Source organism: Schistocerca cancellata, chromosome 8 (genome assembly GCF_023864275.1).
Source record: "Schistocerca cancellata isolate TAMUIC-IGC-003103 chromosome 8, iqSchCanc2.1, whole genome shotgun sequence".
NCBI classification, from domain to species: Eukaryota; Metazoa; Arthropoda; class Insecta; order Orthoptera; family Acrididae; genus Schistocerca; species Schistocerca cancellata.
In genome coordinates this window covers 262,218,930-262,238,711 of record NC_064633.1, presented here as the reverse complement: position 1 = coordinate 262,238,711, position 19,782 = coordinate 262,218,930, and the positions used below count along the sequence as shown (strand labels likewise).

The window sequence follows — 19,782 nt, the reverse complement described above, 5'->3', positions numbered from 1 at the left end:
TGTGTTGACACACTGTCGTATACTAACCATTACCGGCCTAAGATCAGTTCCTTAACAGAAGAAAATTTCTTCGGTTTCGGTTTATCAGCTGCGTCGTAGCGTCGCGTTGTCGCAAGGTTTCGACGAGTTTCCTACTCGTCTTCTTCAGGTGAAGTGTCGCGTTCATGTACAGTTCGTTCCTTTATAGCCGCTGGAGCGTTGACTCCTCTGCCGAGGACCCAACGGGGGATGTCGCGACTGCTGCTGTGGAGGATGGACCGAGGTCCGGCCGTCGAGTCCTGGTGCTGACTGTTTATTACGACCGCTTGCTCCACCACTGTCACAGCAGCGTCTTCCTGACGTCGCTAACGCCACATCCCATGCAGAAGTCTGGTGGAAACCGTTGTCCCGGTTGACAAAATTGTCATGTAGTCGTATTTCCTCTACTTCTTTGATGACCGGATCCCACAATCCGTTGGCGTCGCTCAGCGCCTTCGTCTGTTCAAAAGCCAAAATGTGTGCTTCGTTGATGCTCTGCCACTGCAAACTTTTCTGATTTCGCCGAGATGAGGCCGTAATTTGTCTTTGACAGATCCAAGCATTTTCTTGATTTTAGCCGTGTTTCTCCGCTACCGTGGCAGTTTTGGCTCTGGCCGGCCGTGCGCACGGCAGGAAACCAAACGCTTGTTTTTCACTTCTCGATTTTTTCCTTTCTTTTTCTTGCTTGACTGGAAAGCACATATTATTTGTATGTCTCCGAGTAGCCGTCCTGCAGAAGCTCCCACCCAAATGCCGTAACTCGGTAGTCAGACTTTCCTTGCAGCGTATGCCTCGCGCTATGCGAAAGACTTTCGTGAGCAGAGATGTGTGTTGTGCTGGATGGTGGTTCCTGTTGGCGTTTACCTAGAGGTCCGAGTGTGTTCCAGGAGTGCCGCAGAGTGGCATGGGAGCTCTTCTTTATCTCTTCCAGAGGGACAAGACTGGTCCACATGTTGGGCCCTCGGCAAAGGAGACCGCGGTCCAGCTGCTACGAAGGAACGAACTTATCAGGGACCCAACACATCGCCTGAAGATGACGAATAAAAGCCTCATCGAAATATTGCGACAAGACGTCGTGACTTGGCTGATAACTCGAGAAGATATCATCCATGAAATTCACCGAGAAGGGCTACACTCTCGTATTAATTTCTCATGCTTCCCACAACGCAGATGTTCACTTACTTTACTGCTATGTCATTAGATGTTCAAAGTCACCACTGATTTGCTTCTTTCCTGTGCCGTAAAGATAAGAAATCGTTGCCTTTCTATTAGGAGCTACTGCAAGGATTCTTCAGTGCCTCCCATCCAATGAAATGCGGCAATGAGCTGCAAACAGAGGTAATAGTTTTCATTCCTTTCGACTGTTAAAAATCATAGAGATGAGAGGTGACTCGTAAACGATACGGAACATGACCGCGTCATCCCCATATGGTTGGAGAGCAATAGCGGAGATTTCTGTACTTAAGTTGCGACAGCGCAGGGTACCTGGAACCATTATATGAAAAATTAAACGACTTCTTATCAGTGTTCGACGGTCGCTAATAACTTGGATCAGCTTATGAAAACTTTTTATATTTCCGCTTTTCGGGCTTAGCCCAACATCAGAATACGAGAGAGAAAAAACTGTATCGTGTCAAGTGACATGTATCGTACCACTTGTTACGATAGATCTCTGATATTTTGATGATGGGCAACGCCTGAAATGCGAAAATGTAAAAAATTTCAAAATGTGGACCCTTGTTATTACCGGCCGTGAAACGTTTATAAGAACGTGCTTAGTTATTTCTTATATTCATGCCCTGGTGACCTGATATGCTGACTGCACAGTTTTTCGAAAGTCGTTCACTATGTAGAGAAGAAAGTAACGACGATATTGCTTTCTGTGGAACGGAGTTGCCAGATGAGAACTACTAATACCACAGTTTCTTCATAATGCCCGGGCGTTACTATTTTTACTCATAATTCACACGTTTCTAAAAATTTCATACGCTGACAAAGTGAGGAAAGCGGGCTGCTTAGGATCTCGGAACATTTAAGAGGTCGGATTTTTCGAGAAGTATTTAACCCACAGCGAGTAGGACTTGACGTGCGAGCGATTGGGGCTTGTGGGTGGAAATTAACGGTTCCATCATTTCCGATACACTATAAGCCATGCGATATCGTGAGTCAGAGAAAAAAATATTTATGGTGAAAAACTTTAAAAAATGTTTAAATGTGTGTGAAATCTTACGGGACTTAATCTCTAAGGTCATCAGTCCCTAAGCTTACACACTACCTAAATTATCCTAAGGACAAACACACACACCCATGCCCGAGGGAGGACTCGAACCTCCGCCGGGACCAGACGCACGGTCCATGACAGCAGCGCCCTAGACCGCTTTTTTTTTAATCTCATTTTGTTCGGTTTTGTTCGTTGCATCTGCTCGGGGTGGACGTCGTAAGACACCCTATTACATTCGTTGTTGATCGATTAACTCAGTTTTTTTATTACAGAGGGAGCTAACACTCGACCGCTCGGCTAATCCAGCGCGGCGTGGAAAATTTAACTGGGGCTCTGTGTACATGGTGCTCCAGGAGTGGTCAATATTGAGGGATATGACAGAATCGATCATCTGAAGAAAAAAGTCTCGTAAACAAGGGCTCTAAAATACGTACCTTAAGAGCGATGAACGCTTATTCATCTTCGATACTGTGAAACAGATCTCAAGCTCTTTGGTTTCTGTATTTTGAGAGATGGTAGTATGGACCAAGATAAGGACAAAAGTCCCGTACACATAAGCTCTAAATTGCACATTTTAGGAACTCTTAGCACTTGTTTATTTTCGAATTTGTAAAGTACAACTCTTTCTTGTGTTTGTCCATTCTGTCACCTCTCAAAACATGGAAAGCAAAGAGCTTTCAGTAGAAGAGATTTGTTTCACATTATCCAAGATAAACAAGTGCTCATAGCTCTTAAGGTACAGTATGCATTTTGAGCCTTTGTTACCTGGACAATATTCTCATGTTTTGACCGTACTATGCCTTTCAAAATAAGGAAAGATAGAAGCTTGAAGTAGAAGAGTTTTGTTTCACAGTGCTGAAGATGAAGTGCTCATACGTCTTAAGATAACAATTTTTGGACTCATGTTTACTGGACCTTTTTTCTTCGAATGATGATTCCCTTCACCACCCTGATTATTTACCATTCCTCCTAGGACACTCTGTTTATTAAGTAGCGCTCTATTGTGTGTACTAAAAAATATTTACAGGTAAGTCTCTTACTTACTTTGTCACTTTTCTGAATATAATGTTGATTTGTCTTGAGCTGAACCTGGACTGGACTGGTTTTCTATTTTAAACTTCACGTATATGTGGTGATGTCCTGAACAATGCAAGTGTTGTAATTGTGAAGCTTCATCTGGTAAAGTGAGGGCCAAAACTATCTCAAACTGAATAACTTTATTTGAATTAACAGTCACCAAAATAATCAGAAAACGTAAAACTATATTAAATAAGCTGTCCTGTGAAATTGTGCATTGCGTATTGCAGTGAACAATGCTACAATGCGTGACGTCACAATATGTTACAATGAAATGCAACATAAAACTAAAAAATGAATTTTCAAAGAATAAATAACCAAACTGTTCGTGTAAAAATACCCTGTGAATAAACGTACACAAAGTGACTAACTAAATTTCCAACATTAAAACATACACACTCATATTTAACACTGCACTAACAATATAACTGTCTGCGTATGAAATGGAATCTGAACACACTTTAAATCTGAGCCTGACAACAATTTTGAAATACAGATCTCAACAGTGAGTGATCTTATTGTCCTGACAGTAATGTAAAATTGGCGCTAACAAACTTTAGTAACTTACTTGTGGCAACCGAAACTTAATATTGCTCGAAGAGCTGAATATAAAAATACAGCGCAGCAGCAAACTACCTGAAAGAAAGAAAGACTCGCGTAGTGCAGGCAATGACGTGCAGCTATTCTAAGCAGATTAAGCTTTAACTTTAGCCACTGTGTTCTGCGTAGTGCAAAGCTACAATACACTTAACGAGAAAGAAGCTTTCGTGAGGAGATGGTGGTTCAATTTAAACATGTTAAATGACTGAAAAGAAATTAATCTTTTTTTTGAAGAACTATGTTGCAAATAATGAAACTTATTCTTTGATAATTACAATGATTCTTAGAAAAATTGTTGCTTATGAAAGAATATGAGCCTGCGTTGAAATTAATTATTGAACTGGTAAAGGAGTGGTTAATCTGTAACTTCTCTGTACAGGCTATGTGAAATGATAACTTTACTTGTTCACGGCTGAGCAGTGAAACTAATCCGAACCGACAAAGGAAAATCCCACTACGTTTATTGTAATTACGCGCAGACAAACAATGTAGCAAAAACGTTACCTGAAAATGTTAGTTTCTCAAATTAATCTTTACCAAATCACATTTCCAAAATTCAACTCCGTCTGTATCTTTATCCCTGTGCTCTGCAAGCTATTTCCAGACTGATCAGTAGCATGACCGACACCCGACTCACTCAATAGCTTCCCTGACAATGCTACAACAATGACAATGCTACTAGCAACCAAATATCACACTGCATACCACACTGCTTGTACTATGAATTTGTGTGAAGTAACATATCGACTGTTGAAAACCTATGATTGAAAAATATTCAGTATACAGATATAAATGATGACACAACGAACGAAAATACAGAGCCCACATCAGTTTCCTTCAATACGAAAAATAAGCCGGAAACGTTTGAAAAATATCCAGTATACAGATATGAAGTATGTCACATCGTAAGAAAATCGAGCTTACATCACTTTTCTTGAAAAGCAAAAAATAAGCTAGAAACCTTACAATGTGTAAATTGCGGGATGATAATGTCTTTCAAATACCAATATATGGCGCGATTGAAAATTGGCATTAGAAGCTACTCGAAAGCACGATATTACACAACGAGCAATGAACAGGTAGTTCGAAACCAGTCATAATGTGAATCAGGTACAGACTGTGACGTTTTCCACGCAGCAAATACTGACTGAAATTAATGTTTGTTTCATTCTAGCTGGAAGTTCACCTAAATGGAGTGGGCCACTGGAAGGGCCGCAACATGATCGTGGGCTTGCAAGTACTGCCCGGGGACTGGGACGCCCTGCTGCCGCAGCCCTTCAATCGCAAAGTGTCCGTCACCCTGAGGGACCAGGCCCCCAACTCGGAGCAGGTGAGACCTACTTTAGATCACTGAAGAACTGTTTTCTTTTCCTTTTATTACTCTTTTATTACTCTACGATACTGTCAGTTCCCAACTGCATTTTGAATCTGGACGTCTTTCCTAAGTGTCTCGCCATTTCCAAATACAGTCAGGTACAATGCCAAACATGCAGCTATGAAATCTTTTATTAAAGCAAGGCTGAGTCGTTCTTTGTATTTCTCCTGTATCTGCACAATGCAGGACATCTTTATGTGTGGTATTATTCCTACAGATAACAACGAGAGTGAAACCGGGGGAATGACGAACCACAGCCAGTTTCAAAGATCACAAAGCCAACAGAAGATATTACATTCACTCTAACGATGTTCTATAGCACTAATGAAGAATTTTTACTAATAAAATGAAAGCTCTCTAGATGTAAATGGTCCAACGTAGCCACACGATCGCTACTTATAAAATGAAATTAGGTACTATTTAAATTAATGAAAACTACAGTGTCAACCTTTGCACAAAATGTAAATAGTCGATAGTTCAGTGTCATACTGTTGCTTTGTTGGAGTTTTCATACGTGGTTATAGCACTGTGAAAGCGTGCAAACACGATTATTTGGAAGAAGGATTGAAAACAAAGATTATCTAGTTCTTGTGCTCTGTATTACAATCTGGCAACCAGATACGGGAGAGCTTTGGTGAAATTCCAGTGTAGCAGACTGCAGGAGCAAAAAGTGCTGCATAGCATCAGCTCCTTTCAGTTTGGCTTTGGATTAATGTAGTCAACGGAGGAGTCTATAAACGATGCAAGAATTTTAGCGAGAAGCGCTCCACGCGGATTCAGTGCTTCTACAGTGATAGAGACAGTCTGGAATGCTGTTTACCTTTGATGGACAGCGCTTTCTGACCACTGTAGAGAGCTGGATTACCCTGCAGCTGTTTGAAAAACTGTTATCTGCACAAGAGGGGAGACTCGCGTATGCAGGTCAACATTTTAAAAAAAGTATCTCCACAGGCAGCCGAGGAGAGTCGATTTGTGGTCGTGATCCCTTCAAGACGCGCACTATTGTTACCAAGGAATAATGTTTCCAGTAGCTCCGCAAAAATACATATTGTCAGCAGGCCATAATTTCCAGCATTTCGTACCTCCAGAGCTAAACAATGTGAGTGTTATAAAACGTTAGAAGGCCTTCTGCCAACATATACCCTACTCCGATTAATAGTATGTCTATAAAAAACAAAAACTGCATTCAGATATTTAAGTGTCTTCCTTGATGAGGGATTCTATCACGGAACTCATACAGAATACGGAGATAAGACAGACAGAAAAGTAATGTGGAATACCTGTTATAATTGCTATAGTGGATTACTGTGCAAAGACTCTGGGCTCACAGGTTGCTACAGGTGACGCTAGCAAAAACAGTAGCACTATTCAACAAATTTAAACTACTTTGTGCATCTGGTTTGCAAATAGGTGGAGCTAGCTAAATTAGAGATTCTCATTTCAGTGGTAAAATCAGTTTTTCTCTATCATATTTCCTAGCCATAAGGCAGAATCAAAATCAGTACTAGGGAACACGAATTAAAACAAACAAGAAACACATATTCAGAACTTTAGAACTCAGTACTACTTAATATATTTATACAAATAATGCTAGTAGACAGACTAAATTATTTCACAAAAATTTTCAAGTTTAATCTTCATTGGAATTCTAAAAATGTAACAACGATGCTCTTCTTTTGTTTGCCATTTCATCACTCTCTGTAATAATACACGATCATTGAAACATTCCTGTGACCTAATAACGGCGTTCCATCGTATAGGTGTCCGGGTGAAAGAGTACACCATGCTCATTGTTTACGGCTTCCTAATTTTCAGGAATGAAATCAAGGTAGTGATGTAGAAGTGCGTTTTAGACGATATTCTACACACCATGTTCCTGTAGTGTCTAACAGATCAGTTATCTTGTAAACATAGCTTCATCTTTCCTGTTGCCTAAACAGCCATTCGCAATCACTTTTAAAGAGGACCAGCAGCGAGTTCGATATTTTTGAGTTTGGTACTAAAGACTGCCATTTTCATCCATTTTCTTTTTACTTCAGCTTTGCGTTACGAAATTTAGGAAACTTCTGTTTCAAATGATTGGAGGCCTGGCGGTAAGAGATGCTTCGAACTTCTAAAATGTTACGTGGTAGAACATTCTGAAAGATATATTCGGATTCTACACACCAAAGGACATGGTAATTGATATATCACACGACAAATGCAAAATGACTGTTGAGTAGTGTAATCAGCTTGCAACGAGGAGCACTCTTCAGGTTTTCAGGACCTTCAGTACACTATGTGTGCAGGCGCATCAATTAATGTCTAGAATACAGAAAAGTACTGCTTAAAGAACAGTGATTACCTCTAAGGTCTGCTTCTCGCAAGACTGGAGGCAACAGACCGAACAAAAGCTGCCATCTCTGGCAGCAAAAACGGTTCTCGCTCCGCTTGGCACCATGTCCGAACAGTTTGGATGACAGACAGAGACAAGTGCGTCATTGCACGCTGCTTTGATTTTATTCCGGTGTTCATTCATCATAATGGCTGACGAATGTGGCTACCCAGTCTTTCGGCAACCCTTGGCCAGCAGTTTTCAGTGGATCGAATACCGTCGTTTCGAGGTACCTCAGAACAGTACGGACAACATGCGGTCTTGCACTGTCGCCCTGAAACATGTCACGAAAGTCTCGACGACGTGGCCCAGCCGCGAGCCCCCAGAAATGTAACTCTTGTTGTCCAGTTTACGGTTTTGTGTCGTGAGGTGGCCAGTTTCAGCACCCAGTGAGACGTCAGATGCTGGACAACTACAATGAAGGCAATCAGCTAATGTTCGTTCTCTTCAGAGCCTCTGCATGGTGATACGTCCATTTTGATGTTATACGCAGACTTAGAACTCGTATTAAAGTACATCGTGACCACTCGTAAGTCCTGCGCTGTTACTGAATGTATCACTGTCGGTGTACTTCTCCCCATTGCCACATCGAGGGCAGCTGCAGCAAGTGTCGCCGTAATGACAGTTCGTGGCTCTCCAGTCGTCATCGCAATGTCGTTGTTAATACTTGTCTTACCGCAAACAAGCCTTTTTGCCGCCACAAGGTACATTGCACGGCCAAGTCAATAATGTGGCTGTCCTGTCCTTTCCTCCGTTAGTTGTGCACGGATATTGAGATTCAGGCGTCAGTGATTTTGGTCCTCAGTAGAACCGTCGGATCGTGCGTTTTTGACAAAAGAGAGCGGCCATATCACTGAAAGATAAACGGCAGTCTCGACAGACGTCGATCCTGCCGCTGTAGAATCTCGACACTAGATAGTAAACGATTCCTCCTCTTGCAGAAACAATACGTCAGTGTTATCCACGGACAAACAACATTGAAGTGCAATCTCTGAATGACAAATCCTCTGTGTAACCTTTCCCCATACTCTAGACAGATCACAGATGGCGTTACTCCTGCCTTCATGGCGTTTCACTTTTAATGGCCAACAACATGAAACTACATCCTTAATTTAAAATGCTTGGATTACGCCACACCTAAAGCCCTAACGTGCCGTGAGCCATTTTCTGACTGACCACAAGAATTAAAATTTCGATATGGATATTTGGCTGGGAGTCGCCATCGGGGAAGTTCGGCTGGCTGGTGAAGGTCTTTTTATATGACGCCACTTCACTAATTCGTGCTTCGATGATGATGAATTGATAATGAGAACAACACACACCTACACCCTCTTCCGAGCGGAGAAAATTCCCGACTCGGCATGGAATAGAACTCGGAGCCACACGATCGAGAGTCAGCAACATTAAACATAAGAGGATGAGCTGACAGGACACAGACAGTATCACATGTAGCATCAACGAATCCGAAGTAAATGTACTTGCGTAGAGCGAGGCACCCTACGAGTACCGTAGCTGGTTGTACCCTTTTGTATGTGGATCCTGATAGTGCTCGGGCGACTACAACTGACACAGCATAGAATATAAATGTTAAGGAGATTATGGATTAAGCCGGGCTAATACCCGAAGCTGCTACTACTGTGCCCAGAAGACACGACAGGCATAACGTCATTTGGACCGAAACGTTCCCTCTGCCTTTCTGGCACAACAGAGTAGCTGGAGTACAGATTTGCACAACTTATGAGTCTGAGAGACCTCAGTCACCATGAGACGACTGTCGACATCAAATGTCTCAACGCACCCTAGGACAGATAACTGTCACCTGCAACCACGCGCAGGGAACTGCTTCCTATACTTAAATGAGTGAACAATATAGATTCCATCACAGTGTCCTCCGAAGTGGCCACTAACCAGAAGTGCAACTAATGACCAGACTACCACAGAGCCACTGAAGATTCTCTGAAAACAAATAAATTTAGATAGACACTTTCTACGTTTATAAATCATAACGACAGTTGAAATATGTTGAGGTACACAGGTGTGGACATGATCAGGTAATATTGTTGATGATATCAGTATTAACAGGACCAATATTGACGCAAGACGAGCCTTCAAAGATAAGTTAGCCATTATTATGTTACGACACGTAGCTATGATTTAAGGCTGTACTACACTACAAGGTTACATAGGTACCATTTACTATTTTTCAACACAACACTAACTCTCTGTAGACAACTGTGAGAGCTTTCTACCGGTCGTTCAGTTCCAAGATGATAGGAAATAGCTGCTTGATCACTCATCGTAGTAAAATCTCTTTTCCTCAGATGTTTCTCCTCAATTGCCTGGACACAGTCCTTTGTGGTCAATGTAAAAGCTTTTCCTTCCTAATCCACACCACCCACGTCAATGTGGCATTGTTCAAATGGGTGGTAAGAATAGGCGCCCGCAAGGGGGGTAGGGGCAATAAGGGCAACATGCACCGTTCTGTGGAATCCACAATACACAGTTCTTATTCACATATTGGGTTGAGATATAATTTTTAGTGTCGCCTATAGTGCTTGTGGTATGATAATCTCCAAGAGACCAACATGTGTTTATAAAATGACAATTTTAGAATCGTTACCACCCTCCTGGAAAAATTATTTTAGGGTGCTTGCCCAACGCCGTGGAAAAATTTCAGCGTTCGCCCATGCTGGTTGCGCGGTACATTGCATTTGATCCACGTACCACCAGGATTTCATGGTGAATCTGTGTGCAATTTAGAAGTTTTTCCCTCAAAATTTGTACTATCGCACGTACTTCAACTTTGGGATACTCTTCCAATAACCGCGCCATTTCACTCCCACACTGTGTTGCGTCCGTAATCGGTACCGCAGCAGAAGTTTGTCTGCACGAAACCCGTACCATGTACTCTCTTCTGACAGTGCGTCACTTTTTTGGCAATGGCCTTTTCATGGGATGGCATGTGTAACTTATTTTCTTAAGTCCCTAAGTAAAATAAGTTTAATTTTTTATCGTATGTCGTATATATGTATCTTAAACAGGAAGTAAAAAGTATAATTGCAGATAGATAATATGCCCAGTTGTAGACTACTGACAGGCTATAATGCTTGTAACCTAACTACACTCCAAAGACTAGCCACGTATAGCGATATTTAGTTTTCCATCCTCGGATGGTTTGCAAGAAAGAGGCATTTATTAATGAATGATCCATCCAAATACAGATTCGCGAACCTTTCGAAATCGTTAACCCATGGTTGAATTAGTTTTACAACTATTTATTCTGTTTCAGAGAAACCAGTGATCTACGTGTAGCGTCTTTGGCTAGTACATCATGTTGCATCCAGATTCTATTCTGCCAGCTGCTTTAATTTTCAGTGTAACTTACCAGCGTAAGGAGTGCCCTCGTTCCGCCAACGGCCTTGTCAAACAGTGCAGAGGAGCAGACAGCGTTTCGGGGCAACCTAATGCATTTTGCATTCTAAACTGCCTCTAAAAGGGGTAAGAAACAGCCACGATCTGTGGTACGAGGATGCCGAAGGCAATGGAAGCGACTGCACTGAAGATATAGCGTGTGTCTACAGGATATGTATAATTGCAAAATTATCTTCCCACTGGCGAAAATGTCGGATTAGTAACCCGTTCGGATCTTCGGGAGAGGAGTGCCAAGAGGGAGATAACGATGAGAAAGGATTGATCAGCCAACGAAAGAGTAACATTTTTGCGAGTCGTGGCATGGAATATCAGAAGTCTGATCGTGACAGGGAAGCTAGATAATCTGAAAACGGAAATGCGTGAGTCAATCTAGAGTTTTTTTAGGTCACTGAAGGGTAGTAAGAAGCAAATAAGGATATCTATTCAGATAGATTCTTTACCGTAGTCTAATACTGCCACCAGTCGGGCGCTTACCGAGGTCTCCTTCAAGCTCTTAAACATTGCTTCTTGGGATTCACCCCACTCGCACACACCGAGCGAGGTGGCACAGTGGTTAGACACTGGACTCGCATTCGGGAGGTCGACGGTTCGATCCCGGGTCCGGCCATCCTGATTTAGGTTTTCCGTGATTTCCCTAAATCGCTCCAGGCAAATGCCGGGATGGTTCCTTTCAAAGGGCACGGCCGACTTCCTTCCCCGTCCTTCCCTAATCCGATGAGACCGATGACCTCGCTGTCTGGTCTCCTTCCCCAAACCAACCAACCAACCAACCCACTCGCACATGTAAAACTTAACCATAACTCATTCGGAGGCTGGGCCAGTTACGTAAAATTCGGTACAAACTTTCTAAAAAAATAACCTTTCCCACAATTCCTGCTACTGTCTTAACATTACTCTGTGGGGGGCATTCTTTATGGCTTTGACGTTTTCGTGATCAATTTTGATGTCCCAATTGAAACGATATCTTCTGTACACTACATGACCTGGAACCCAACGCTCACCTTCTCACGTCTCGTCACCAGAACCACCAGAAGGGTGTATAAATACCTCCCTCATATTGCATGTGTACTGCACATGCCCATGCCAATTTTTATTAAAAACCGCCGGTACTTGCATTGGAATTTGATATCTGAAAACACACCCAAAAGCTGGCATAAAGTCACTACACCAGTGGCGAGCCCAAAAGACACCATATTACAATCAAACACATTTCAGCTGACGGCTAACACAGTGCCTGGTTCAAATCCTAGGTAATAAAAAAAAGTTGCCTACTAACAGGTCAAAAGAGGTATACTGATCTGGCTGGGGGACCATCTTTTTATTATTAAGTTCTCCGTAGTTTCCTGTTGACCTTTATTTGCCATATGTTTTGTAACATGGCCGCCTCCTCACCGGAAATGTAGACATTAATTCGATACAGTACGTAATAAATTTAGCCACCCCTAATCTGTCCATCATCACGTAGCCCAGTTCACTGTGTAATTTCTGCACCGATTCCCTCAGAATCGAAAAAATGTTATATAATTGTCCACATTACCGCCCTCTCCCTCTGCTGTACTACCGCTACCACCGATTCAAATTGTCCGCAAAACTAGAACGTCCTATTTCGACAAAACAGCAAGAAGTAGCATAGCAATCTTTTGCGCAGGATGCGATCAATCCCTTTCTCTTGATTAAATCCGACCCCAGAATCAGTTGAGTACGTAGCCCAGTTCACTGTGTAATTTCTAAACTTCATTTTTCAGGTGAACTCTCAGATTTTCATCTTACCTAAAACACTCCACAACATCTGTAACGCATTAAAACTGGCCGACACATACGGGGTGCTAACCAGTTTCAGAGTCGATGATCCCCAATATTGTCTGGCGTGTGCTAAACCACTTGCCATTGCTGCTGTGACTGATCTGATAGTGTCGAGTAGGCCTCATGTAAGTTCATTATTAACTTCACAGCATGTAAATGGTCTCTTTTGTCGCTGATGCGCGAACTTTGCCTTAATTCCTACAGGCGCAGTTACAGAACTGACACCTTTCGCTGCATCCAAACTGATCTACTGCTTTGGGCTATCTCTCTAAATTTTCCTCTGCCTTGCAGAGGAAACTGCAGTTACGCTTTGGATATTCTTCTTCTGACACCATTCCAAAAATGATACTTACCTAATCCTTTGATCTGATATGCTAGTTTTCCTAAGCCCTTGGAGGTACAAAGGCAATGAGTGAACGATCTGCTGACTTGATGCGTTGTACCACTACCGCGACCTTCGTGGGCACAAGACCAACTGCACATGTAGTGGTTTGAGTCCTGTTAACAAAGTCTCCAAATAACTCATTTATTCCCTGATCATGTCCGTAATGTAAGTCAATCAATTTCCACATTGCCTGCACAGAAACTGCTCTCTTACATAACCAGTATAGTATACCCTTCAGCTACGCTACTCGCTATCAAGCTTGCCAAACTATGCCTAATATGAGGACACATTAACATGTCCCTTAGTGCATATATTACCTTCTGTTCTTTAAATAACACTATATTGTACAATCACATGGCAGTATATGGTATAGAAGCTATTAAAAATTCTTTGTTATTAGATATAGCTGCTAAAGGGGGAAGAGTGCTAGCGGACTGTATCTTTCACTATTTACCCCCCCCCCCCCCCTCTTTTCTGGCAGCTCAATCTTATCCTGTTGTTTCGCTTTGTCGAAAGGAGGAAAACTATCTGAATGCTCTGCTACTAATTATAACGTAGAATTTGGGTGCAGTGTAGATTGTGTTGGGACTGTTAAGGCGTCGGCTTAATTTTACAAATGATTTATCAAACATAAAATAGTATTCTGGACATGGTCTTGACGTGGCAAAGAGTTCTCCTGCATAACTAGCATTGCTGGCACTTCTGGAAGCAAGCGTTAACTCCACTGCAAGGTGAAAATTCATCGTAGAAACAATGCCCGAGCCTTAGGCTAAGCTATTTCTCTGCAGTACCCTTCTACCCAGGAGTGCTTTTCTCGAGCCGTATGCAGGATAACTGTGATGTTTGGAAGATAGAAGAAGTACTGGTGGCAGTAAAGCTGTGATGGTGGGTTTTGAGACATGCGTGGACAGCTCTGTTGCGTGGACTGCAAAGGTGCCAGGTTTGTGCACCGGTCTGTCACACAGTTTCAGTCTGCCAGAGTGAAATTCATTCTGTGTACTTGTATTAGGTTGAACATTAGACAACTTCAGATTAGGCTTCCTTGACTATTCAAGCAATCTACACAATTAGAAATTGTGTTGTCGGGATAGAAAATACGTAATGAGTTTCTTCAGATTGTTGCAGCGTACTTCATGACGACCATGGCAATGTGGTCACTTTTCGAAATATTGTACCTCTTTGACACTGACGTCCAACCGTTCACCCATTAACTATTTCATCAGAGTTTACGTAGTTGTCGATGGGTACATGGTTCACAACCTGAAAGTCAATTAAAAGAATTTTTGGAACAGGAATTTTTTAAAGCCGCGCGGGATTAACCGAGCGGTCTGGGGCGCTGCAGTCATGGACTGTGCGGCTGGTCCCGGCGGAGGTTCGAGTCCTCCCTCGGGCATGGGTATGTGTGTTTGTAATTAGGATAATTTAGGTTAAGTAGTGTGTAAGCTTAGGAACTGATAACCTTAGCAGTTAAGTCCCATAAGATTTCACACACATTTGCACATTTTTGAAATTTTTAAATGTTCCACCGCATCGCTCGACTGTGTTAGTTACAGTCTTCTGTAGACAGTTACACTTATTTGTATGCTCTTTCTCTCCTGAGGCAGAAAAGGAGAACGAATATAAGAAGCTAGAGATTTTCTTACCGAAGACTTTTGGTGGAATGTAATTACAAATTCTCTGTCTGTTTAACAGCATATCAGCTTTATTCATAATGATTGCATAAGCTTCATACACTCTTAGTATTACTTACGCTTCATGTTACCTCTCTGTGATTGCCAATAGTTTTTCAGGCACAGTACGTACCTTAAATACCGTAATAGAAGAAATATGATATGTGCAGTAAAGTAAGGGAAAGAAGTAAGTAAAGTTGTTTTCTTTTCAGGCAAACAACCTAATGAAAATTTTGAAGGCTGGAACAACCAAAGAAGATCCTGCTGGCTACCACCAGTTCTTCCCTCACAAGACGATGCAGCAGTTCAATTACATCAAAGACAACGCTATATACCTTGAAGTCACTGTAGAGTAACATATTCAAGTTCATTTCCATGTGAACTGAGTGCTTTGGTGGAATCGCTTGTTCTTAAGTGGATAATTTAACTTTACCGATTTCTCTGTTTCACCGCGTAATATGAATGTTTTGTTATTGTAACGTATATAAAACAATCGTTCTGATTGTTTTCAATTGACGCGTCAGCAACAGCGGAGATTTCTAAGGCCATGTGAGACACATTTTATATAGCAAGTACGGGTAGTTCTTTATGATTCTGATGTTTATAATGAAAAAGAATCATGAATGATCTGAATTTTATTTAATTGTATTGAATGATCAGTTGCTACAAAATGAAACCACCGGACACCTTCATTCATAGGTGGTGTCCTGCAGTAGACTAGATTAATTACGGAATGATGATGCCGAAAGATGACTGAAGATTCGTATGGTTCAGAATATCCATGTGTTTAAAAAGTCATCTAAAGAAGCCGTTCTTATTTCATTTCTTTTAACAATAGCCCAGTCGTAGTGATTCCTCACCCAGGATTAATTTTGTGGAACAACGTTAATCACGCCATCTTTTTAATATAAGCACAGTAAACAGCTAGGAACACTGACTTTCTTGCATCTCATTCCTCCACTATGTCTACGTTTTTAATGTTGTCGTAGTTGGAGTACGTGACACAATCAAGATAGTTGATTACACTACAGGAATTCTCTACTCAAGACTTTTGCTTTTGCACCTGAGGCTAACGCTTCCTCGTTCTGAGTGCGATTCTGTATTTTCAGTGACAACATTGCTCTCTTTTCGAATCACGTCCATCGCCAATATGAATAAAGGGTTACAATATTTATTAGTATCCAAGACAAATTCTCCAGCCGGAGAATCAAGTAGCTTCACTTTATGAAATCGATAGATTGTACTTATCTCTTTATTAGTAGTAGCCGGTCACGAACCACATATGATTTCCATGTTTTTAGTCTGTCTTCAGCACGCATTCAGGTATGTGTTTTATTCTGCCAAAAATTTTCTTTACAGGTGCATGTAGCCATATGTTTGTTCCAACAAGGAACTTTCTCATATCCTAGGATCAAACTTTCGCTGCTCTCTAGGAAATCAATGCTCTTCGTGTTCGTCCTAAACAAGTGGTCTTTCATATTGATTTATCTCCGTAAATTCACTGCGGGCCCTTGAGTACCCACCCACAACATTCACGTTGTTTACTGGCTTCTGCGTAAAGGCACCCATATGACTTCCGAGTAAGGCAACCAAGAGGACACGTATTAGACCGCATCAACATAAAAATATTGAACAGTTCAACATTGTTCCTCAAATGATGATTTATTTTCTATCTAGGCAACGAAAAGGATTATTATGAGAGAAGAATATTAACCACGGAACGCATCTTATAAACTTGATTAAACTACATTAGATTTCGTTCTCTGTGTGTTTTAACTTATATTTAATTTTATATTGAAGTTCAATGTCAGCTGAGTTTCGATCCATAACTTGGAGGACGATTGTAGGGGATTTACCGGTAATTGTTTTGTCAGAAGAGTCCAAGAGAAAAAAAGGAACTGTTCTCAATAATAAAATGTCATAATGTTTATTTAAGAAGAATGAAATGAACCGTGAAACAAATAAAAGCAAAATAGATATATTTGAGCTTAGAAACGTTAGTATTTTGTATATTATTATCTAGAGCAATAATTTGTTGCTAACCCGATTGCTTTCGCCTGCGGTTACCAATTTTAATTAACGTAAGTGTTTCATATCCATGACTATGCACTGAAATTGTACTTCCCTGAAAGATATTTTGAAATAGCTTTACAGCTCTAGCAGTTGTAACGAAGTATTGCCATTGTTTTATTTGACACCTAAGAACTGATGTATCTTACAATAAAAACCTTTATTGTACAGTTTCAGTATTTACATTTGTGAGTGTCTGTCCTTCATGTTTGGCAACGATTGGTTATAGACGAATTTACATGGAATCGAAATTGAAAGGTACAATAACCAGTATTTGAGAAAGTTATCTATCAGTGAGACAGTTACTATTCTTTCGTGTCAAACTGGTTGCCTTGAAATAATCCACTGATATGTTGTCATTCAGCCGGCCTGAGTGGCCGAGCGGGTGTAGGCGCTACAGTCTGGAACCGCGCGACCGCTTCGGTCGCAGGTTCGAATCCTGCCTCGGGCATGGATGTGTGTGATGTCCTTAGGTTAGTTAGGTTTAAGTAGTTCTAAGTTCTAGGGGACTGATGACCTCAGACATTAAGTCCCATAGTGTTCAGAGCCATTTGAACCATTTTCTTGTTGTCATACACATGCAAGTACATTTCCTGGTAGAAACTGTGGAGCACGCTGTGGACATGGTCAGCTGTCATCATAAATTCGTATGCGACGACACCATCGACGGGTATGGAAATAAACAGAATCAAAATTCTCTGTGATACGTAAAACGGCCACCTCAGTGCGTTAGTGTCTGGTTCGTGTTTAGTACTGTACCGGTCATGGGAGGGTACATAACGGGCGTAAACAGTGTCAGATACTAACTGAGCACTGTGAAGGGAACAGAGAAATCATTCATTCGTGTAAGAAAGAGGTACCAGCACGTGACAGTTTTGATGAGGCCTCATTGTTGGTCTCCGTTTGGCCATCCACTTGTATCATTCAGTATGCATATTTTTTGAGTATTCGGATCTGACAGTGGCCCTATGCAGGACTTTATGAGAACGTGAGGGCAGAAATACTCGTCGTCAAGATTCCGGTCGACCACGTCTCAACACTACAAGGAATGAGCGTTTTACGATGCACCAGGCACGACGTAGTACCTCCATACCTGCTTTCGTTTTCTGAAAACAGTCAGTGAACTACATACTACATCACGTGCCATTCTGCACCACTGGTCAGACACTGTGCAGAGGGGCTAGAGAATTACTGTCACACGCGTAGGCTTTAGTTAACAAGATAAACGGCTCAGTCTGAAAAGGTGCCGTGGCCGGAAGCATGGACTTCCGCTGAACGGCGTCGCATTGTGTTCAGCAATGGATCACGTTTCTTCACTATCCCGGTTGACCATCGTTAGTGAGTATGGCGGCGATCTGGGAAGAGATCCCATTCTTCCAGTGTTTTGGTGAGACACGACGGCGTTACTCCTGGTCTCATGGTATGACAAGCCATCAGGTCACAGTTGGTAGTGTCTGAGGGAATCCTGGCGACACAACGATATGGCACGCACATGTGTTACCCTCATGAGTTACCTCCGATACGACGGTATCGTTTTATCATTTTTCAACAAGAAAATGTTCGCCCATATGTGGCACGGGCCTGTGCACTGTCTGTGCATTCCCGTGGTTATAAGGTCCCACATCTGTCTCCAATGGAACATGTGTGAGACCAGCTCGGAGGTCACGTCTGTCTCAGTGCCAGTATCGGTTGTGTACAAGTTTGCCTCAGCAGAGGACGGCTTCATGACTCCCTTTCCAAGCGATTCATTGTATCCATCGAGGGCAAGGGGCGTGCAACATTACAGTGATAAGTGGGATCATATTCCCTATTTCTTCGTTAATTTGACACCATTTCTTTTGATCTTTGAAATAACATCACGTACCCTCTCAACATGTGAAGTTTCATTTCGTTTCCTCCTAGTCTTCTAGGTGCTTCGTTTTTAAGGTAGTGTTTCTGAAGTACTGCGAGCGAGGAGGAAACGGTGATGTACTAGGCCGAACTGACATTACACATTTTGAGTAGAGTAATTTATTGCACAGAAATTAAAACCTCAATATTGAAATCCAAATAACTTATCCTAACCTTCACAGAATGAATAACACATACCCTGTCCTTCATATTACAATTATTGACGACATCATGATACAACAAATAACATTTTAACAGTGTGAGGTGATCCACATGAAACCAAGCTGTAACTACAAACTCTGTAACTAACTCATGGACATAGAAAGTGTCAAACTCATATCAGTTTCTAAGACTTTAGATAACAAATACAAAATGAATCATCCACTTGGTATACAAGTTAAATCCTGTTTTGATCAACGTAAATATGCGCACGAAATTTTTGTGTAATCCAGTTAAAATATTTCAACCTTATCAAGATAATATGAACTTCCAACTATGATATGAATTATTAAACCTTGTAAATGGCGATTAAAAAACTCAGTAAGTACATAACTTCTATTAATGAACAGCTCTTAGAATATAAACCCCGAATACACAAATATGAAATAACATTAATCAAAGACACACCGCCTTTCCAAAATTGTACCTACCTATAAGAGCCGATTTACTGTGATACAAGGCATACAATTCAGTCAGATACTTCGAAAAACAATAATGAAAACTTGAAACTAAGTAGAAAATTTCTTTAACTAACAGTTGACGACAATAAACCGGAAAATATCAGCAATGATTTCTTTGTGACAGAAACAATGGAACAACATTGTCCCCTACTGTTAACAAACAACGAATTGTGCACCAAGTTCTGTA

General features: G+C 41.5%; 1 protein-coding gene across 1 annotated transcript in view; it reads left to right on the top strand.

The window, feature by feature from the left end:
• LOC126095503 (TNF receptor-associated factor 3) overlaps window positions 1-17,197 on the top strand; it is an 86,832-nt gene extending 69,635 nt beyond the window's left edge. The window contains exons 8-9 of the mRNA XM_049910290.1: window positions 5,091-5,246; window positions 15,168-17,197. Of these exons, the coding sequence (XP_049766247.1) occupies window positions 5,091-5,246; window positions 15,168-15,311 (300 nt within the window). The 3' untranslated portion in view covers window positions 15,312-17,197. The remainder of the gene's footprint in view (window positions 1-5,090; window positions 5,247-15,167) is intronic.
• Window positions 17,198-19,782: the final 2,585 nt, after the last annotated feature.